The sequence below is a fragment of the Lonchura striata genome, chromosome 32, assembly GCF_046129695.1.
Source record: "Lonchura striata isolate bLonStr1 chromosome 32, bLonStr1.mat, whole genome shotgun sequence".
Classification (NCBI taxonomy): domain Eukaryota; kingdom Metazoa; phylum Chordata; class Aves; order Passeriformes; family Estrildidae; genus Lonchura; species Lonchura striata.
In genome coordinates this window covers 3,442,661-3,461,018 of record NC_134634.1, presented here as the reverse complement: position 1 = coordinate 3,461,018, position 18,358 = coordinate 3,442,661, and the positions used below count along the sequence as shown (strand labels likewise).

The 18,358-nt window shown below is 70.4% G+C and overlaps 2 protein-coding genes across 2 annotated transcripts; both read left to right on the top strand.

The window, feature by feature from the left end:
• Positions 1 to 1,030: 1,030 nt before the first annotated feature.
• SORBS3 (sorbin and SH3 domain containing 3) lies at positions 1,031 to 8,948 on the top strand. Its single transcript, XM_077789222.1, is given in 20 exon segments — positions 1,031 to 1,289; positions 1,291 to 1,531; positions 2,637 to 2,786; positions 2,876 to 2,981; positions 3,081 to 3,298; positions 3,371 to 3,434; positions 3,506 to 3,620; positions 3,694 to 3,778; positions 3,854 to 3,895; positions 3,984 to 4,070; positions 5,236 to 5,291; positions 6,875 to 6,972; positions 7,061 to 7,140; positions 7,228 to 7,274; positions 7,405 to 7,519; positions 7,592 to 7,717; positions 7,931 to 8,371; positions 8,493 to 8,572; positions 8,662 to 8,768; positions 8,849 to 8,948. Coding segments are annotated over 20 exon segments (2,436 nt in total). The 5' UTR covers positions 1,031 to 1,173; the 3' UTR covers positions 8,911 to 8,948.
• A 1,988-nt stretch (positions 8,949 to 10,936) lies between these two features.
• On the top strand, positions 10,937 to 16,071 carry PDLIM2 (PDZ and LIM domain 2). Its single transcript, XM_077789249.1, has 9 exons — positions 10,937 to 11,101; positions 11,475 to 11,626; positions 11,763 to 11,832; positions 11,914 to 12,005; positions 12,099 to 12,144; positions 14,099 to 14,250; positions 14,533 to 14,678; positions 14,754 to 14,859; positions 15,883 to 16,071. The coding sequence occupies exons 1-9, from the start codon at positions 11,009 to 11,011 to the stop codon at positions 16,064 to 16,066; spliced, it is 1,041 nt and encodes a 346-aa protein (XP_077645375.1). The 5' UTR covers positions 10,937 to 11,008; the 3' UTR covers positions 16,067 to 16,071.
• Positions 16,072 to 18,358: the final 2,287 nt, after the last annotated feature.

The following is an 18,358-nucleotide window of genomic DNA, read 5'->3' as shown; positions in this document are numbered from 1 at the left end:
CGTGTGTGTCCCCCTTGTCCCCTGTGTGTGTCCCCCGTGTCCCCGTGTCCCCGGTGTGTGTCCCCGGTGTCCCCGGTGTCCCCTGTGTGTGTCCCCCATGTCCCCCGTGTGTGTCCCCCTTGTCCCCTGTGTGTGTCCCCTGTGTCCCCCGTGTGTGTCCCCCTTGTCCCCTGTGTGTGTCCTCCGTGTCCCCCGTGTCCCCGGTGTGTGTCCCCGGTGTCCCCGGTGTCCCCCGTGTGTGTCCCCCGTGTCCCCGGTGTCCCCCGTGTGTGTCCCCGGTGTCCCCGGTGTCCCCCGTGTGTGTCCCCGTGTCCCCGCAGCCAGCCGGGGCTCCTGCCATCCATCGCCCCCCTCGTCCCCGGCAGCAGAGGGTGGCTTGGTGGGGACCGAGGGGTGGCAGCGAAGCCACCCTGCCCCCGAGAGCTGACGTGGGAGCTCACGGGATGAGGAAGGGCTGGGGCAGCGCCGTTTTGGGGGTGTCAGCAGTTCAGGGGAGCGGGAAGTGGCCGCCGGGTGAGTGCTGGGTGCGGGCGCTGCCCGAGGGGGCGAGGGGGGCACGGGGCACCCGCAGGGCAGGGCAGGGCACGGGGGAGTCCCGCGGGGGATCCATGCCCGGATTCCTCAGGGATGGGCGGGGGAAGGGGATGCAGGGGTGCAGTGGGGATGGGGGCTCTGCTCTGACTGCCCCACGCCAAAGTTTGGGTGGGCACAGGAGCACCGACCCCACTCCCCACTTCGGTGCTCACCTTCTCAGCATTTCCTCCCTCACCCTCTTCCGAAAATCCCCCCTAAATCCCCTTCTCCATCCGATGGGGAACCGGTGACGCTGGAGGGGGTGTGGTGGGACACAGGCAGGGCACGGGGGGCTTGCATGGGGGTCCCTAGTGCCCAAATCCCTGCGGGATGGAGGAGATGGAGGGCATGGAGGGTCACCCGTGGGAAAGCGGGCGGCAGTGAGGATGGGGGCTCTGCTTTCCCCCTGGCCCCATCCCGGCGCTCCAAGGTCCGCAGGAGCACAGACCCGACCTCCAGCCGGCACTTCCCTCCCCATCCTTTCCCAAAAATCGCCCCCCGAGCCCCCGTCTCCATCGCGCCGGGGGGCCGGCGACGCCGGGCTCGCCCCGTTTCGTAAGCGGGGGCCGGGCGCTCGGGAACGCGTGCGCGGGGCGTGGGATGAGTTCAGCCCCTTGGCTCCGTTCCCTGGATCCCATCCCTGGAAATGTCACTGGAAACTCTGAATGGGCCGGCCCCGCTCCAGAGCGGGGAGCGCTGGGGGGGCAGCGCACCCCGGGGTGCCGGGGCACACGGGGACCCAGCGCCGGGCAGGACGGAGCCTCCCGCCCCTCCCGGGGGATGCTCCTGGGGGGCTCAGCCCCCCGCCATGCGCTGAGACCTCCCTGCTCCTTCTCCCGGCCAAGTTCGTGCCGTGGGTTTTTCCTCCCTGCCGCTCGCAGCTCCGTCCCGCTCGCCCCGGGGCTGCTCCCCAAAACCCCGGAGCTCGCCGGGGGCCCCCGTTGGCACCGCCCAGGAGGTAAGAGCTGGCTGGGGGAGCCCCGGGGAGACCCCCGGGGACAGGTTTTGGGGGACACTAAAGGAGGAGAAGGAGGGGGCCGAGCCCCGTGTGGGCGCTGCGCTGGGAATGGCGCGGAGGTTTTTGGGGTGCCCTGGGGGGATGGAAGCCTGCACCCCACTTTCTGTGCCCCGGGGCACATCCTTCCCTGGCGCGCAGTTTTCCCCACGGGGGTGATTAACATTAATTACAGCCTTGGGGCTGCCGAGCCTCCAGCGGAGCCGAGGGGCCGCCAGCCCGATTTGGGGGTCCCCACACACACACAGAGGGCACCGTGCCGGGCTGGCACCCCCCGGCAGCCCCCCAGGATGCCCCGTTTGAGGCGGGGTCTGGCACCTGCGAAGGCGCAAGGGACGAGCCAGGGCACAGGTGTCCCCCAAAGGCTCCGGTGCTGCGCTCGCCTCCGGAGCCATCCCGGCGTCGGGAACGGCTCCGGGGGTCCCGTTCCCCCCAGCTGCCCCCCGGCCGGCCCGCGGTGAGTCACGGCATCGCCCTCCCGGCCTCCCGGCGGGCGGTGCCGGGCTCGGCCGCGCGTTCCTGCTCCTCGTCCCTCCGTCCCCTCTCCCTCCCTGTTTGCGCTGCAGGGCGGGGAAATATTTCTGCCCTGTCGTGTTCGCGGCCCTGGCAGCGCTCCCGGGCGGGCGACGCTGCTGCCGCCGCGTGCCCGGGCGGGAGGGCAGCGAGCCGGGATGCCAGGGCGATGGGAACGCGGCGCAGCCATCGCCCCGGCCCGCTCCGGGCGTGTTCTTCCCGAGGAAGAACCGGATCCATCCCTGCAGAGCCGGGCAGGAACAGGGCCGGGTGGTCTGGAGCCGCAAGGAGAAGCGGTGGGGACCCGTGCCAGGGCTGGCTGTGAGCAGGAACAGCCGCTTCCCCTGGCACCGCGAGGCTCCCCGAGCTGGGGACGCTGCCACCGCGGTTGTCACCGCTGCGCCTCCGAGTAACGGGGGGTGCTGCCAGCAGTGGGGCTGGGGGTCCTCCGAGCCCCCATCGCTCTGGCAAACGTGGGAATGCCCAGAAAACTGGGACACGGGACGCGCCGTGAGCACAGCTGCTGTTCCCGCAGGGCACGGGCAGCCCCCGGGCACCATCCCCAGCGCCCCCGGCCATGGCGGGCCGGCTCCGGCCCCCCGAGCCCAGCCCGGCGCTGGGGCTGGAGGACGTTCCCCGCCTCCAGCCACCTCTGCGGGTGTCCCCGCAGCACACGGTGACACGGGTGAGTGGCGCTGGGGGCTGGCACATGCTGGGAGCTTCGGGGGGGCTGCACCCCCCAGTCCTTTGTGCCAGCCCCTCCCTGTGCCACAGGTGCCCGTCATCCGCCACCGCGGCTCCAACACCCTCAACTTCCACTTCCATGACCCGGAAAGCCGCGGCACCGCCGGGAACAGCCAGGGAGCTCCCAAGAGCTCAGGTACAGAGAGCCCTGAGCCAACTGGGGACACCCTGGGGGCTCCCCCGAGCCGTGCTCACCTGAGCCGTGCCCACCTGAGCCGTGCCACCTTGTCTCCAGTGAATGAGTGGTACCAGACCTGGCCAGCCAAGGAGGCGAAAGCCCCCAGCACCCAGATGCCCGCCCACCCCACACCCAGCCCCAGGGCTGCCCCCTCGTGCCCCCCGGGCTGGTCGGCAACCTGGACCAAGGACAGCAAGCGGCGGGAGAGGCGCTGGGTGAAGTACGATGGCATCGGGCCCGTGGACGAGACGGGGATGCCCCTCGCCTCACGCTCGGTGAGTGGGGGCGCAGGGCGGGGGGTGTCACCCCGCTGTCCCCCCCTCACCACCCCAAATTGTCCCCCCCAGAGCGTCGACAGCCCCCGAGACTGGTACCGCAGCATGTTCCGGCAGATCCACCGCAAGCTGCCAGGTGAGGCCGGGCGTGCGGGTGTGGCACAGAGCGGGCACGGCTCGGCGCCCGCTCACCTCGCCCATCCTCAGAGCCCGACTGGGACACCCATTCCTGCCCCGCCACCGCGCCTCCGTCGCCCCCCAAGCCGCGGAGGAGGGGCTCGGCGCCAGCAGAGCCCCCCGGAATGCCCAACGGGATGGACTGGTGAGCGTGGCCCGGGGACGCGGGTGCCCACGGGTGGGGGCTGCGGGGGCTGAACCCCTCCCGTCCTCCACAGGAGCCGCTGGTGTGCCAGCAGTGCCACCGCCGAGCCTGGCAGCATTTTCGACTACGAGCCAGGGAAATTCTCTCCGCGGGAGCAGGTAGGCAGGCCTGGCACACGGGGAGGGGTGGGCGCCGCGGTGGGCGCACCCTGAGCGGCCCCGTGCCCTTTCCAGAGCCCGGCAGCAGCGCGGCCCAAGCGGGCTCAGTCCATCGAGGTGAGGCGGCCGTGGCGGGCGGGGGGCAGGGGGTGGCAGCGGGGTCCCGGTGCCCGCGGGCCGTGCCAGCCCCGTCCTGCCCCTGCAGGTGCTGCTGGAGCAGGAGCTGGAGCAGCTCAGCCAGGAGCTGGACAAGGACATGAGGGACATGGAGACGCGCCGGGCGCCCCGCCAGGTACCCCCGGCCCCTCCTGCTGCCCCTCGGTCCCCGCAGGGCTTCCAGCTGTGGGCACACCCAGCTGTGGGCACACCCAGCTGTGGGCACATCCAGCTGTGGGCTCAGCCTTTGTGCAAGGCTGGGACGTGCGCGTGGTGGGATGCACAGCTGGATGCACGCGTGGCAGGATGCGTGCCCGTCTGGATTAATGCTCGGATGGGTGCGTGCACAGCTGGGTGCACGCACGGCTGGATGTGTGCACGGCGGGATGTGTGCACAACTGGATGCTAGCACAGCTGGATGTGTGCACGGCCGGATGTGTGCACAACTGGATGCTAGCACAGCTGGATGTGTGCACGACTGGATGTGTGCACAGCTGGATGCTAGCACAGCTGGATGTGTGCACGGCCGGATGTGTGCACAACTGGATGCCAGCACAGCTGGATGTGTGCACGACTGGATGTGTGCACAACTGGATGCCAGCGCAGCTGGATGTGTGCACGACTGGATGTGTGCACAGCTGGATGCCAGTGCAGCTGGATGTGTGCACGACTGGATGTGTGCACAGCTGGATGTGTGCACGACTGGATGTGTGCACAGCTGGATGCCAGCACAGCTGGATGTGTGCACGACTGGATGTGTGCACAACTGGATGCCAGCACAGCTGGATGTGTGCACGACTGGATGTGTGCACAGCTGGATGTGTGCACAACTGGATGTGTGCACAACTGGATGCCAGTGCAGCTGGATGTGTGCACGACTGGATGTGTGCACAGCTGGATGCCAGCACAGCTGGATGTGTGCACGGCCGGATGGGTGCACGACTGGATGTGTGCATGCACGGCTGGAGCCCTGCACATCTGCATGCCTGCACGGCTGGAGCCCTGCACATCTGCATGCCTGCACGGCCGGGTGAATGCACGGGCGAGCTGCACGCACATCTGGATGCGTGCACAACTCGGTGCCCGCCTGGCTGGCTCCACGCACATCTGGACCACGCTCAGCGGCCCGGAGCGGCGGCCGTGGCTGCGGGGCTCTAGGACCCAGCCCGTCCGTCCGTCTGTCCGGCCGGCCGGCCGGCGCTTCATTGGCGCAGCCGGGCTGGACTCCTTCGCTTCCCGCCGAGACTCGGCCTCCTGGATGATTAATTTTTCTCTCCCACCCCCTCCGCTCCTCCCGGCAGAGCCCGGCGGCTGCTCCCACCGCTCGCTCCCCTGCTCCGGCCTCCCCGGCTGCTCGGTGAGTTCGGCGGCCGCTCCCACGCCGCCCCGCACCCCCAAATCCCCAAATCCCCCCCGTGCCCAGACCCCACTCGGGGCGAGGGACAGGACCGCGCTCTGGGGGTGGCGGGCGGGCTGTCCCCGCGGGGTGGGGGTCCCCGGGCATCCCCCGCGGGATCCCCGCGGAGCCCCCCGGCCCCCCCAGAGCCCGGCACGGGTGGGAGCCGGCGCCGGGCCGGCTGCCCGGAGGGTGGGACCGACCGGGGCTGGCCCTGTCCCCGTCCCCGGAGCCGGGACAGCGCGTCCCGGGGTTTGGCTCCGTCCCAGGGGAGGCGGCGGCGCTCGGATTCCCACCGCCGTGTCCCCACGGGCACAGGGAGGGGACAGCTGTCCCCGCGAGTCCCGGAGCACCCCGCGATGGGATGGGCACCCCGGGAAAGGGGTGGGAACGCCGGGGTGTCCCCAGCCACCCCTCTGAGCCGCGGCAGGGGGAGGAAAGCAAAAAACACAAACAAACAAGCGCCTCCTCTTGTAGGACCTACCGTAACCCTCAGGGGGTGCACGGGGGTGCCCCCCGCCCCCCAAACCCCTCCTCCGGCTCGGGGGTGCATTTGGGCTCTTTAAGTGCCCCCCGGAGCGGGGTTATTCATTAGCCCTCCCCGGCGCTTCCTGCTCGGCGGCAGCGGGGCCGGGCTGCCGGCGCTGCCGGAAAACTTCGGACCTGTCCCGCCTGGCTGCCTCTGGGAGGAGCCGCTGGAGGGGAGAAGAGAGCGGAGCCGGGCTCCTGGTTTTGGGGGACCCCGGCGTCCTCACACTGGGGTGACCCAGTGGTTCTGGGCCATGGGATCCCGAGGTCCTGGTTCTGGGGGACCCCAATATCCTCATCCATGGGACCTCTGGGGGACCCCAATATCCTCACCCATGGGATCCCGGGGTCCTGGTTCTGGGGGACCCCAATGTTCTCATCCATGGGACCAAGGGGTCCTGGTTCTGGGGGACCCCAATGTTCTCATCCATGGGACCAAGGGGTCCTGGTTCTGGGGGACCCCAATATCCTCACCCATGGGACCTCTGGGGGACCCCAGTATCCTCATCCATGGGAGCAAGGGGTCCTGGTTCTGGGGGACCCCAATGTTCTCATCCATGGGACCAAGGGGTCCTGGTTCTGGGGGACCCCAATATCCTCACCCATGGGATCCCGGGGTCCTGGTTCTGGGGGACCCCAATGTTCTCATCCATGGGACCTCTGGGGGACCCCAGTATCCTCATCCATGGGAGCAAGGGATCCTGGTTCTGGGGGGACCCCAATATCCTGGTTCATGGAATTCAGGGATCCTGGTCCTGGACAACCCCGAATTCCTGGTCTGTGAACCCAGGGGGCTTGGTCCCTGGGGTACAGGAGTCCTGAGGGTCCCTGATGTCCTGGTCCATGAGACCCAGGGGTGCTGGTCCATGCAATTCACAGGACCCCCATTTCCTGCTCCGTGGGACTAGGGGTCCTGCCCTCCCCCACCCAGGGCAGCAGGGTCAGAGCAGGGAGGGTTCGTGGCAGCAGGGCTGGAGAGGAGCTCAGCCCTGCCCTGAGCCGCTGTCACCCCACAGGACCCCCCTGTCCCCCCACCGGCTGTGGAGCCCCCCTGTCACCCCCAGCATGGAGCGGGGTGGGCTGGGGCTGGCCAGTGACCGGAGCCCTGGCAGAGGTGAGCCCCCTTTAGCCCCCAGGAGCCCCCCAAACTCTGCCACAGGGCACCCCGGGCACCCCAGCTGGTGACATCCCTCCCTTTACAGACACCCTCAGGCCAGGGACCCTCCCCAGCTTGTCAGACCTGGGGGACGCCGTGGAGGCCGTCAAGAGGGAGGAGAAAAAGGTGAGGCTGGCACGGTCCCATCCCGTGTGGGATTTGGGGTGGCGGGGACTGGGGGTGTCTCCCTTTGACCTCTCCTCTCCCTCCCAGATGAAAGCTGCTCGCCTCAAGTTCAACTTCCAAGCCGAGTCTCCCAAGTGAGCACTGGGGTCACTCCTGGGGTCCCACCGTGCCCCTGGGGTGACAGATGGGGACTGGGGGTGGCCCTGCCAGCCGAGCCGGGGCCGGGTCTGTGCCCCCGGGCAGCTGTGCCAGTGTCCCTTGCAGGGAGCTGACGCTGCAGAAGGGAGACATCGTCTACATCCACAAGGAGGTGGACAGGAACTGGCTGGAGGGGGAGCACCACGGCCGCGTGGGCATCTTCCCCTCCAACTACGTGGAGGTGAGCCCGGGCAGTGAGGGGACAGCGGGGCCGGGGGTGCTGCCACTGCCCCTCACCCGCGTGTCCCCCCAGATCCTGCCCCCCACGGAGGTGCCCAAGCCCATCAAGGCTCCCACGCTCCAGGTGCTGGAATACGGCGAGGCGCTGGCGCTCTACAACTTCCGAGGCGATCTGCACGTGGAGCTCTCCTTCCGCAAGGTACAGCCACTCGGTGCTGTGCCATCCCGGGCCATCCCGGGCCATTCTGGGGCCATCCCGGGCCATCCCGGGCCATCCCGGGCCATCCCGGGGCCATCCCGGGCCATCCCGAGCCATCCCGGGTCCATCCGGGGCCATCCCGGGGCCATCCCGGGGCCATCCCGGGCCGTTCCGTGCCGCTCTGTGCTGACCCGCCCTCCGCTCCCGCGGCAGGGCGAGCGGATCTGCCTGGTGCGGCGGGTGAACGAGAACTGGTACGAGGGGCGGATCTCGGGCACCAGCCGCCAGGGCATCTTCCCCGCCACCTACGTCCAGGTGCTGAAGGAGCCGCGGGTCAAAAGCACCGCCGAGGACATCCCCGCCTCTCCCGGCCCCGCCAGCCCCCGGCCCGCCGCCGGGTCCCCGTCCCTGCAGCGCTCGCCCGGCCCCCGCATCCCGCAGGCTCCCGCAGGTTCCCCCCGGGAAGCGAAGCGGGGTCCCGGGGTGACGGACGGGCGCCCGTCCTCTCCGCGCCACCTCGGTGCCACCTTCCCCCCCTCCCCAAAGCTGCCCCACGCTGGCACCCCCAGCCCCTCGGTGGCTCCTGCCAGCCCCCCACACCCTGCGGCCGCCCAGCCCCAGGAGCCCTGGCGTCCCGCCTGGACCCCCGAGCAGGTGAGTGCCCCCCACCCTGGCATCGTGCCCCCCACCCTGGCATCGTGCCCCTCACCCTGGCATCGTGCCCCTCACCCTGGGGCCGGGGGTGCCGCCCTGAGCCCACCCTGTCCCCCCACAGCGCCCGACCCCCGCGGCACAAAGCAGCGCCCGCCCCGAGCCCGCCCCGTCCTACAACGGCTCCGAAATCCGGTGGACTCCGTAAGCAGCGCCGGGAGCGTCCCCGGGGCGCCGTGTCCCCACGAGGGACCCGTGGGGTGGGTGGGCTCTGCCCATGCTTTGTCTCGCAGGTACCGGGCGCTCTACCAGTACCGGCCCCAAAACGCCGACGAGCTGGAGCTGCTGGAAGGGGACCGCGTGGATGTCATGCAGCAATGCGACGACGGCTGGTTCGTGGGTGCGTAGCCACCGCCTTGGCGATGGGGACAAGGTGCCACCCTCGCCCCTCACCACCTCTCCGCGTCTTTGTACCCACAGGAGTGTCCAGGAGGACGCAGAAATTCGGCACTTTCCCCGGGAATTACGTGGCGCCGGTGTGACCCGCGGCCATGGGGGACCCCGGGGGGAGGAACGGGGCCGGGGGCTCCCCCTGGCCCGCCTCGGCCGCGCTGTGTCCCCGCCGGGTCCCCCCACGGGGATGAAGCGCCCCCAGCTCCCTCCCGCCCCTATGGGGCTGCTTCTAACAGGGACGAATCCCCCCAGCGCGGGGTGGCTTAACCCGCCCCCTCCTCACCGCTGCCCGGTGCCACCGCCCCGGGGGTCGCCCCGGGGCTCTGGCCGGAGCCGGGCCTGACCATGACGGCCGTGCCCCGGGATGTGGGTCCGTGTCCGGGAGTCGCCTTCGCTTCTTTTCCGTCATTAAAGCTCAGCTCAGCCCGACTCTGAGAGTGCCGGGATTGGGGAGGAGCCGGTCCCGGGACACGTCCCACCGGAGCTGCGGGGCGGGGAGCGGCGGCGGGACGCTGCGTGGGGCCGCGGGGATCCCCCCACGCCCACGGGCGGTCCCGCTCCGCGCCGGGGCGGGCCCGGCCGCCGCCGTGCGCCCCTCGGGGGGGGCCGTGCCCGCAGCCCGGCCCGGCCCGGCTCCTCCCGAGGAGGCGGCGCCGTCCCGGGGCCGCGCTCGGCTCCGCAGCCCCGCGGGGCCGCCCGGCTCGGCCGCCCCGGTGAGTGCGCGGGGGGCGCGGGGGGCGCGGGGGGCGCCGGCTGCGGCTGCCGGGGGTGTCCGTCCGTCGGGGGTCCCGGTGGCCGGGGGTGGAGAGGGATGGGCGGGCAGGTCCCGCCACCGTGTCCCCAGGTCCCCACGTCCCCCGGGTCCTCGCGGGTGCCAAGTCGCCGTGTCCCCACGTCCCCGCGCCTCCTGGCATCGCCCGTCCCCGCCGCTCGCCCCGCGGGTGCCGGGCGGCACCGCCAGGCGCCGCGGGCACAAAGACGTCGCTGTGCGGCGGGGACAGAGCCGGGAGGGAGCGGGGACAGAGCCGGGAGGGAGCGGGGACACAGGTGGGGTGCGGGGGGCCGAGGAGGGCGGCAGGGGGTGGAGAAGGGCAGCACGGGCAGAGCCGGGGACGGGGATGGAGAAGGGGCGCAGGACACGAAGGGGAGGTGCAGGGACTGGAGAAGGGGTGCAGGGATGGAGGAGGGGTGCAGGAGAAGGGGACATAAGGGAGAGGTGGGGGACAGTGTCTAAAGAAGGGGTGCAGGGTCCGGAGAAAAGGCGCAGGGCTGTCGGGGGGGGTCTGGGGTGGGTGCCCAGCTGGGTATGGGGGTCCCGGGGCTGGCAGCCCTCGCTGCCCAGGGATGCTGAGCGGGGCTGGGCATGGGGAGGGGGTTTGGGGTTTCCTCCCGGCACTGGAAGCCCAGCCCAGGAAATTCTTCCGGGCAGCCTCTCAAGCCCCTCTTTGTGCTCTTGGGATTTTTAACATTCCCGGCGGCTGCGGACGGGGTGCCCGGTGCCGGATGGGGTGCCCGGTTCCAGATGGGCTGCCCAGCTCCCCCAGGCTCTGGTGGGATGGGTGGGATGGGAGCTGGTGTGGATTTAGGGGATTTAAGGTGCCCATTCCCACCCACCCCATCGGAGCCAAGGGCTGCCCCGCTCACCGGGGTGCCGTGGGGACCCCGTGCCACCCCCGGGGGATCCTCAGCGTCCTTCACCGGTGTGGATTTGCTGTGGGATGAAGGGCTGAGGCTGCCGGCCCTCGCTGGGTGTCGGATCCTGCTGTGGCGAGCAGCAGAACCCGTCCCTGGCTGCCACATCCTTCCAAACCCCACTGGCTCGGCTCTGCCAGGCCACAGCGCTGGCCTTGCTGCCAAGGCGTCACCGATTTCCTGCCTTGCTCCAGCTCCTGGGAACGACCTCGGCTGTCCCAGCTGCACCGCCGGGTGCCTGGGACCCCCCGGCCCGGGGGAGGAAGCCGCCAGCCTCGGGGGACAAGAGGAAGCGGCGGTGGCTGGTGCCACCCTGCGAGGACCTGGCTCCCCTCCCCGGAAGGAAAGCGCTGCCGGCGTGGGGACCCTCGGGGCGCAGCGGGGACAGGGAGGCCCTCGTTGTGTGGTCTGTGGGTGGGAGGAGGGGGGATCCCTCCGCCTCATCCCCTGCGACCGCTGACACCTCGCTCCTGCCCACCCGGAGCCGCTGCTGCCATGCCGGTGACGGTGACACTGCCCGGCCCGGCCCCGTGGGGCTTCCGCATCTCCGGGGGAAGAGATTTCGGGAAGCCCATCACCGTCTCCAAGGTAGGAGCCCCCGGGTGTCCCCCGGCCCGGGGAAGCCGCCGGGGCTCCGGGCGGGCCGGGCTGCTCCGGGCAGCGGATCCTGTTTGCCGTCCTTGGGGGATCCTGCTCCGTGGGAACGGCCCACGGCTGCTGATGGCGGCGGGGGGCGGCTCCTGTGGCCCCTGGGCCGGGCTGGGCTGTGCCGATTTTTTCCGGGTGTGGTTTCCAAGGCCGTGGTGCCCTCCTGGCAGAGGGTTTGGTGCTGCTCTGGCAGGGCCCTGGAGATGGCAGCGGGTGGGAGCATCCCGGCAGGGTGGGGCTCGGGGCCGGGGGATGCTGCACGGCACGGGGGGGTCAGCGGGGCTGCCGGTCCCATGTCCCCTTCCCCGCGGAGGTGACGGAGCACGGGAAGGCGGCCACGGGTGGCCTGAGGCCGGGGGATGTCATTGTCACCATCAATGGGGAGAGCACGGCTGAGATGCTCAACGTGGAGGCGCAGAACAAGATCAAGCAGAGCCCCGGGCAGCTCCGGCTGGAGGTGGAGAGGTGGGTGCTGGGGCACCCGGCCCTGGGTGCCAGGGAGGGAGAGGTGGGTGCTGGGGCACCCGGCCCTGGGTGCCAGGGAGGGAGAGGTGGGTGCTGGGGCAGATCCCAAACCCTGCTGCCCTCCTCTGGCCCTCAGGGCCCCGGTGCCACCTCCCAGCCACACCAACGGGGACACCTCGGTGGAGACGTTGGCCACTCACTTCCAGGTGAGCCCCGGGCAGCCCCCGAGCACCCCAACCCCCAGCCAGAGCTGGTGGCAGCTGCTGGTGCCACCCTCCCCTCCCCAGGACACGCTGTGGATGCAGAGCGAGAGCCAAAGTGCCCCCAGAACCCTCGGTGCCAGCCTGGCATCCCTCACCCAGCCGCCTGGCAGTGCCAGGTAAGGCTGCAGCGGGCTGTGTGTGGGGCTGGGGGTGAGGAGGGGTCTGGGCAGGGCCGGGGACCCCCCTGATATCTCCGTTCTCTCCCCCAGCTCACAGCCCTTGGAGCAGGAGTTCACCTGTCCCAGCCTCTGCCAGGTGAGCAGGGAGCTGGGGGGCTGCAGGGGCCAGGCAGAGATGCTGGGTGGGCATCTGTGCACCAAAACCTTTTGAACCCGAAAACCATCCCCCCTCTGAACCCCCAAACCCCTTTTTAAGCCCCAAACCACCCTGCTTTGAACCACCAAACCCTAACCCCTTTGCAATGCTAAACCTCCCCTGCCTTGACCCCCCCAAACCACCTCATTTTGAGCCCCCGAACAACCCCACTCGGAGCCCCCAAACCACTCCCTCTGCACCCCCACCCCAGCCCCGCCGTCCCTCAGGGTCCCCGTCTGCCCTGGGTGCCGCCGGTGTCCCCTCCCCGCCGCGCTGGCAGCGCCCCCGGCCCCGCGGGCACCGCCGCACCGGCCCGGGGATGTTTTGCTCCTCTTGGCAGCGGCGCCAGCCCGGGGAGGCCAAACCAGTTTGGGAAGGCCCGGCCCCGCTCCCGCCAGCCCGGGGCACCGGGGTGTTGGCCGGGCAGGGACCCGCGGCCCGGCGCGGCCCCGCCGCGGTGGGACACCGGCAGCGGGACCGGGATGCGCCGGGAGCGGGATCGGGATGCGCAGGAGCGGGATCGGGATGCACCGGGATCGGGATCGGGATGCCCGGGAGCGGGATCGGGATGCACCGGAATCGGGATGCACCGGGATCGGGATGCACCGGGATCGGGATGCGCGGGAGCGGGATCGGGATGCACCGGGAGAGAGATCGGGATGCACCGGGATCGGGATGCACCGGGGCCGGGATGCACCGGGATCGGGATGCACCGGGACCGGGATGCCCGGGAGCGGGATCGGGATGCGCCGGGAGAGGGATCGGGATGCACCGGGATCGGGATGCGCCGGGATCGGGATGCCCGGGAGAGGGACCGGGATGCACCGGGATCGGGATGCGCCGGGATCGCGATGCGCGGGAGCGGGATCGGGATGCCCGGGACGCCTCCTCCACCCCCGAGCTCAGTCCCAGGATGGCCGCGGCTGCCCCATCCTCCCTGCGGGCAGCCGCTGGCTCCGCGCTTGGCGTCTCCCTCCTTTCCTCCCTCCCCGCTTTCTCTTTTTTCTTGTTTTTCAAGCCCAAATTGGGAAGCGCCGCGGCCCCGAGCGCGGCCCTTCCCAGCTGCCTTTGGCCGCAGCCCCGGCCGCCCCTTGGCTCCTCCGGCCGCCCGCTCCCTCCTTCCTCCCCAGCTCCTGGTTTGCTTGCTGCCGGCTCCGGAGGGTCCCTCCCTGTCCCACGGGCTCCATCCCTGCCCCGGAGGGTCGCTCCCAGCTCCGCCACAGCGTTGGCGACATGAGGGTGCCGTGCCCGGAGCTCCCACCCGAGCCCCGGCGCTCCGGGGGCGGTGAGGGGATGGCGGCCCCGGGATCCATCCCGCTCCCCCCGCATCCCGGCCGGGGCTGGCGCTGGATCCGCCAGGGATGAGGCCAAGGCCCGGCTCCTCCCGTGCCCAATTTTAGCTCGTCCCTCGTGACCCCACGGAGCCTCGGCGCTGCCCCTTTCCCTCTCCACGGGCTGGGGGTCCCTGTGCCCACCCCGCGGTGCCGCGGGGATTCGTTCCCATCTGCGTGGCAGCTGCTCCCGGGGAACATCGGCTTCCACTTATCCGGGGTTCCGCTTCCCGGCCTCGCCGGGGCCGCTAAGCAGGAGCAGATGGAGGGGAGGGGAAGGGAGGGGAGGGGAGGGCCGCAGCCTCTGGGTTGTGGGGTGGGGGCGCTGCCCCGGCCCCTCTGCGGGGTCCCACTGAGCCCAGCCTGGGTGGGAAGGAGAAGCAGCTGCCCCACGGAGCATCCCTGCATCCCTCTGGAGACCTGGGCTTGGGGAAAGCCCCCGGGCCTGGTCCGGGTGTCCCTGGGGTGAGGGAGGGTCTGTGGGCACCCTCAGGCCATTTTGGGGGGCTGCTGCAGCACCCCACCCCAGCCCCCAGGACATCCCTGACTTCTCCCCCTGGCAGGAGCGACGCCCGAGCCGCCAGAGCAGCTCCCAGGGACCCGTCCTGCCTCCAGCCCCCCGCCCACCCTCACCGCAGCTCGGAGCCCCCCAGAACCCCTGGAAAAGCCTCAGGGAGCGGCGCCTCTCCTCCCCCTCTCCCGGCACCTGCCACAGGTACGGAGCGGGCTGGGGGCTGGCGGGGGGGACACCCCATGGCAGGGAAGCCCCCAGCCCCATGTCCCCACGCCGGTTCGTCACCCGTGGGTGCTGAGGGAGCCCGTGGAAAGGGTTAACTCACCTGCGGGCAGGTGGGGCCGTGGGAGGGCCGGGCAGGCTGGGGCAGCTCCCGGGAGGAGGGAGCAGGTGGCGGACGGGCTGCGGGGCGCAGCCGGGTGGATCCCGGAATCCGGGCGCTGGGAACCCCCCCAAAACCTCCCCTCGGGCTGCGCCCCGCAGCCAGGGCTCGGAGCCGGCCATGAGGCGCTTGGAGGAGGACTCGGAGGTCTACAAGATGCTGCAGGAGAACCGGGAGCTGCGGGCGGCCCCGCGGCAATCCAGCACCTTCCGCCTGCTCCAGGAGGCGCTGGAGGATGAGGAGGGAGGTGAGCGGGGTACGGAGGGCGGCGGGAGGTCGGGCACGGGGCTGGCAGGACCCTGATGGCCTCGTGTCCCCCCAGGAGGCCCCGCAGCCCCCTTCCCCAGCCGGCTCTCGGCCGGTGCTCGCAAGCCCGTGGCCGGGGTGCAGAAGCTGCACGTCTGTGAGAAGTGCGGGAGCAGCATCGCGTGAGTGGGGCTGGGGGCCTGGGGGGGTCCCGGGCCGGGCCCGGCCCTGCCATCCCTCCTGGCAAAGCCAAAAAAGGGGCGGGGGTGTCCCGGGGCGGGATCCGTCCCTGCCATTGCTCCCGGCGGGGAGAAAATAATCCCGGGTGTGGGTGGGACAGGTCCCGGGGCAGAATCCACCCCAGCTGGCACGGCCGGAGGGGTGAAAATGGGGCTGATTGTGGGGTGGGAGTGGGGCTGGGGGTCTGGGGACCCCAGGGCAACATCCATCCCTGCCACGGCTCCTTCAGGGTGAAAATGGGGCTGATTGTGGGGTGGGAGTGGGGCTGGGGGTCTGGGGACCCCAGGGCAGGATCAATCCCTGCCATTGCTCCTTCAGAATGAAAATCAGGGCGGTCCTGGGGCTAGGGCAGGATCAATCCCTGCCATTGCTCCTTCAGAATGAAAATCAGGGCGGTCCTGGGGTCAGGGCAGGATTCATCCCTGCCATTGCTCCTTCAGGGTGAAAATGGGGCTGACTGTGGGGTGCGAGTGGGGCCAGGGCAGGATCCACCCCTTCCACGGCTCCTTCAGAGTGAAAATGGGGCTGATTGTGGGGTGGGAGTGGGGCTGGGGGTTTGGAGACCCCAGGGCAGGATCCATCCCAGCCACGGCTCCTTCAGGGTGAAAATCAGGGTGGTCCTGGGGCTAGGGCAGGATCCATCCCTGCCATTGCTCCTTCAGGGTGAAAATCGGGGTGGTCCTGGGGTCAGGGCAGGATTCATCCCTGCTATTGCTCCTTCAGAGTGAAAATGGGGCTGACTGTGGGGTGGGAGTGGGGCTGGGGGTCTGGGGACCCCAGGGCAGGATCCATCCCTGCCACGGCTCCTTCAGGGTGAAAATGGGGCTGACTGTGGGGTGCGAGTGGGGCCAGGGCAGGATCCAGCCCTGCCACGGCTCCAGGGCCGCGATGGGGCTGATCCCGGGTGGGAGGGGACCCTGGGGACACGCGGGGTGGCCCGGCTGACCCCTGTCCCACACCCGCAGGACACAGGCGGTGCGGATCCAGGACGGCCGCTACCGGCACCCGTCCTGCTACACCTGCGCCGACTGCGGCCTCAGCCTGAAGATGCGCGGCCACTTCTGGGTGGGGGACGAGCTGTTCTGCGAGAAACACGCCCGCCTGCGCTACCAGGGACCCCCGGGGGCAGCCGTGTCCCCCCGCTCCTGAGCCCCGGCACCGCGCGGTGGGGTCAGCCCCGCATCCCCCCGTGGGCCCGGGCCGGTCCCGCCGCACCGCGGTGGGGCTGGGCTGGGGGCGCTGCCAGGCTGGGGATGGACGGGATTTGGGGGTGCACGCCCCTTCGTGGGCGTGTGCGATGAGCTGGGTGAGTTCTCAGCCTGGGCGACACCGAGGGCACGTTGGGAGTGGCGTGGCTTGAGCGCTTGGGGACCGGAGAGGGGCTGGCACCGCTTGTGCACGGACTGCAAAGGGCTTCTCCGAGGAATTAAAGCAGATTCTCTTTAAATATAATATATATTTGCTCCACTGCCGTGTCTGCTCTGTGCCGGGAACCCCAGGGCAGGGGGAAGGAGGGTTCAACCCCAAACCTGGGGTGCAGACAGGGCCCCCCCAGACCCTTCCTGCACCCGGGGTGGGGGTTCTGATGCTCCGGTGCCGCTCCTTGTCCTGCTCCCGGGAAGGTCAGGGCTGCCCGCGGGGCTGGACGGCCGCTCCCGGCCTCCCTGGGAGGTGTCCGGGTTTATTGGGGGCTGTTGGCCGAGGCCTTTGTCCTGCTCCAGGTGCTCTTATCGCCGCTCCCCGCCCTCCGTGCCCGCCTGCACGGGGATGGCTTGGCTGTTATCTGGGCTTTGCTGTTATCTGGGCTTGGCTGTTATCAGCGGCCGGGGAGAGAATTGGCCCTTCCCCTGTCCCTCTGCAGCAGGGACAGCCAGGACCCCCCCTCCGCTCCTCCTGGGGGATCACTGGGCTGTTTGGGGTGTGCCACAGCCTCCCGTGAGCCCCTCACCACCGAAATCCCAATTCATCATCCCAGAGCAGCTGGGGCTGCCCCCGGGTCTCTGGAAGTGTCCGAGGCCAGGTTGGGATGGTGGAAGGTGTCCCTGCCATGGCAGGGGTGGCACTTGGGTGGGCTTGAAGGTCCCTTCCCAACCCAACCATTCCCCGGCTCTATGACACCCAGGGAGGGATGAAGATGATGATGAAGATGATGATGATGATGGTCCTGCCCTCTCCACACGGGAAAAAGAGGAATAAACGCTTTGAGCCCTCCTGGGATAACACAGCTGGGGCTGGGGGCGTAGGCGCTGCCCGGGCAGGGGGCGGCCCCCCCGCCCCGCCCCGCCCCGGGGCCGTGCCGCCCCCCGGCCCTGCCCCATAAAGCAGCGGAGGAGCCGCTCCGGTGCTCCCTGCTCCGTTCCCGGTGCTCCCTGCCCGGTTCCCAGCCCCCCATTCCCGGTTTTACCCCCCTCGCTCCCGGTACACCCCGAGGATGCTGCGCCGCCGCGGAACCTTCACGGTGCAGCCGCTCCGCGGTGAGTCGGTGGTCCCGGGGCTACGGGGGTCCCCCCGCTCTGGCCTGGGTCCCTCGGGTCTCCAGCCTGCGAGGATCGTGCTGGAGGGGATCCTCAGGGATCTCTGTTTTGAGGTGTCAGTGCTGGAGAGGGAACCCGGGCTCCTTGGAACCCAAATTTGTGCTCGAGAAGGAGCCCGGGGGTTCCCTGGAACCCCCAATTTGTGCTACAGGGGGTCCCTGGAGCCCCGATTTCCATCCCACTCCCTGCTGGGAGGGGCCCAGGCTACCGGCTGCGCTGGGAATTCAGGTTTTCCCTTCCCTCTTTGGGCTGATGGGCCGGTGCCTGTCCCCAAATGCGGCGTGGGGGTCCCCAAAACCCAGGGCTCGTTTCCGAGTGTGCCGGGACCCCTCCAGCAGCAACGTCTGGGAGATTCTGGGGACTGAGCTGCCAACGCAGGGGCACCCCCAGGAGGAGCTGATGGGGACCCCCAGACCCCTTCTCGCCCTGCCGGTGCCCCCCACACCGGTGGGGCTCCGGTGACGCCCCCGTGGCGGCGGGGGCAGCGGTGCCTTGGCACGGGGGGACCTGGAGCCTGTGGAATTGCAGCGTGTGGGATGCTCTGGGACGCTGGCAGCAGCCACGGAGCTGCGGTGGAAGGGCTGCCCCCCGGAATTCCTGGGATTCAATCCTGCTGGGGCGGGCGGGCTGCTCCCCGGCATTGCTGGGATTCAATCCCACTGAACGGCCGGATTGTCCCGGGGCTGGCCGCGGCTCCCCTCGGCCCCTCCAGCCCCCGAGGGATGCACGGTGAGCAGGCCGGCTGCGGGAGGGGCAGGAATTTGGGAGCACTGGGACCCCCGGCCGGTGAATTCAGAGCACGCTGGAGCCCTGAGTGAGGTTTGTGGAATTGGGAGGGATGCAGGCGGCACCTGGCTGCCTGCCGGCGCCCAAACAACCCTCTCGCCTTCCCAGCTGGGCTGGGAAG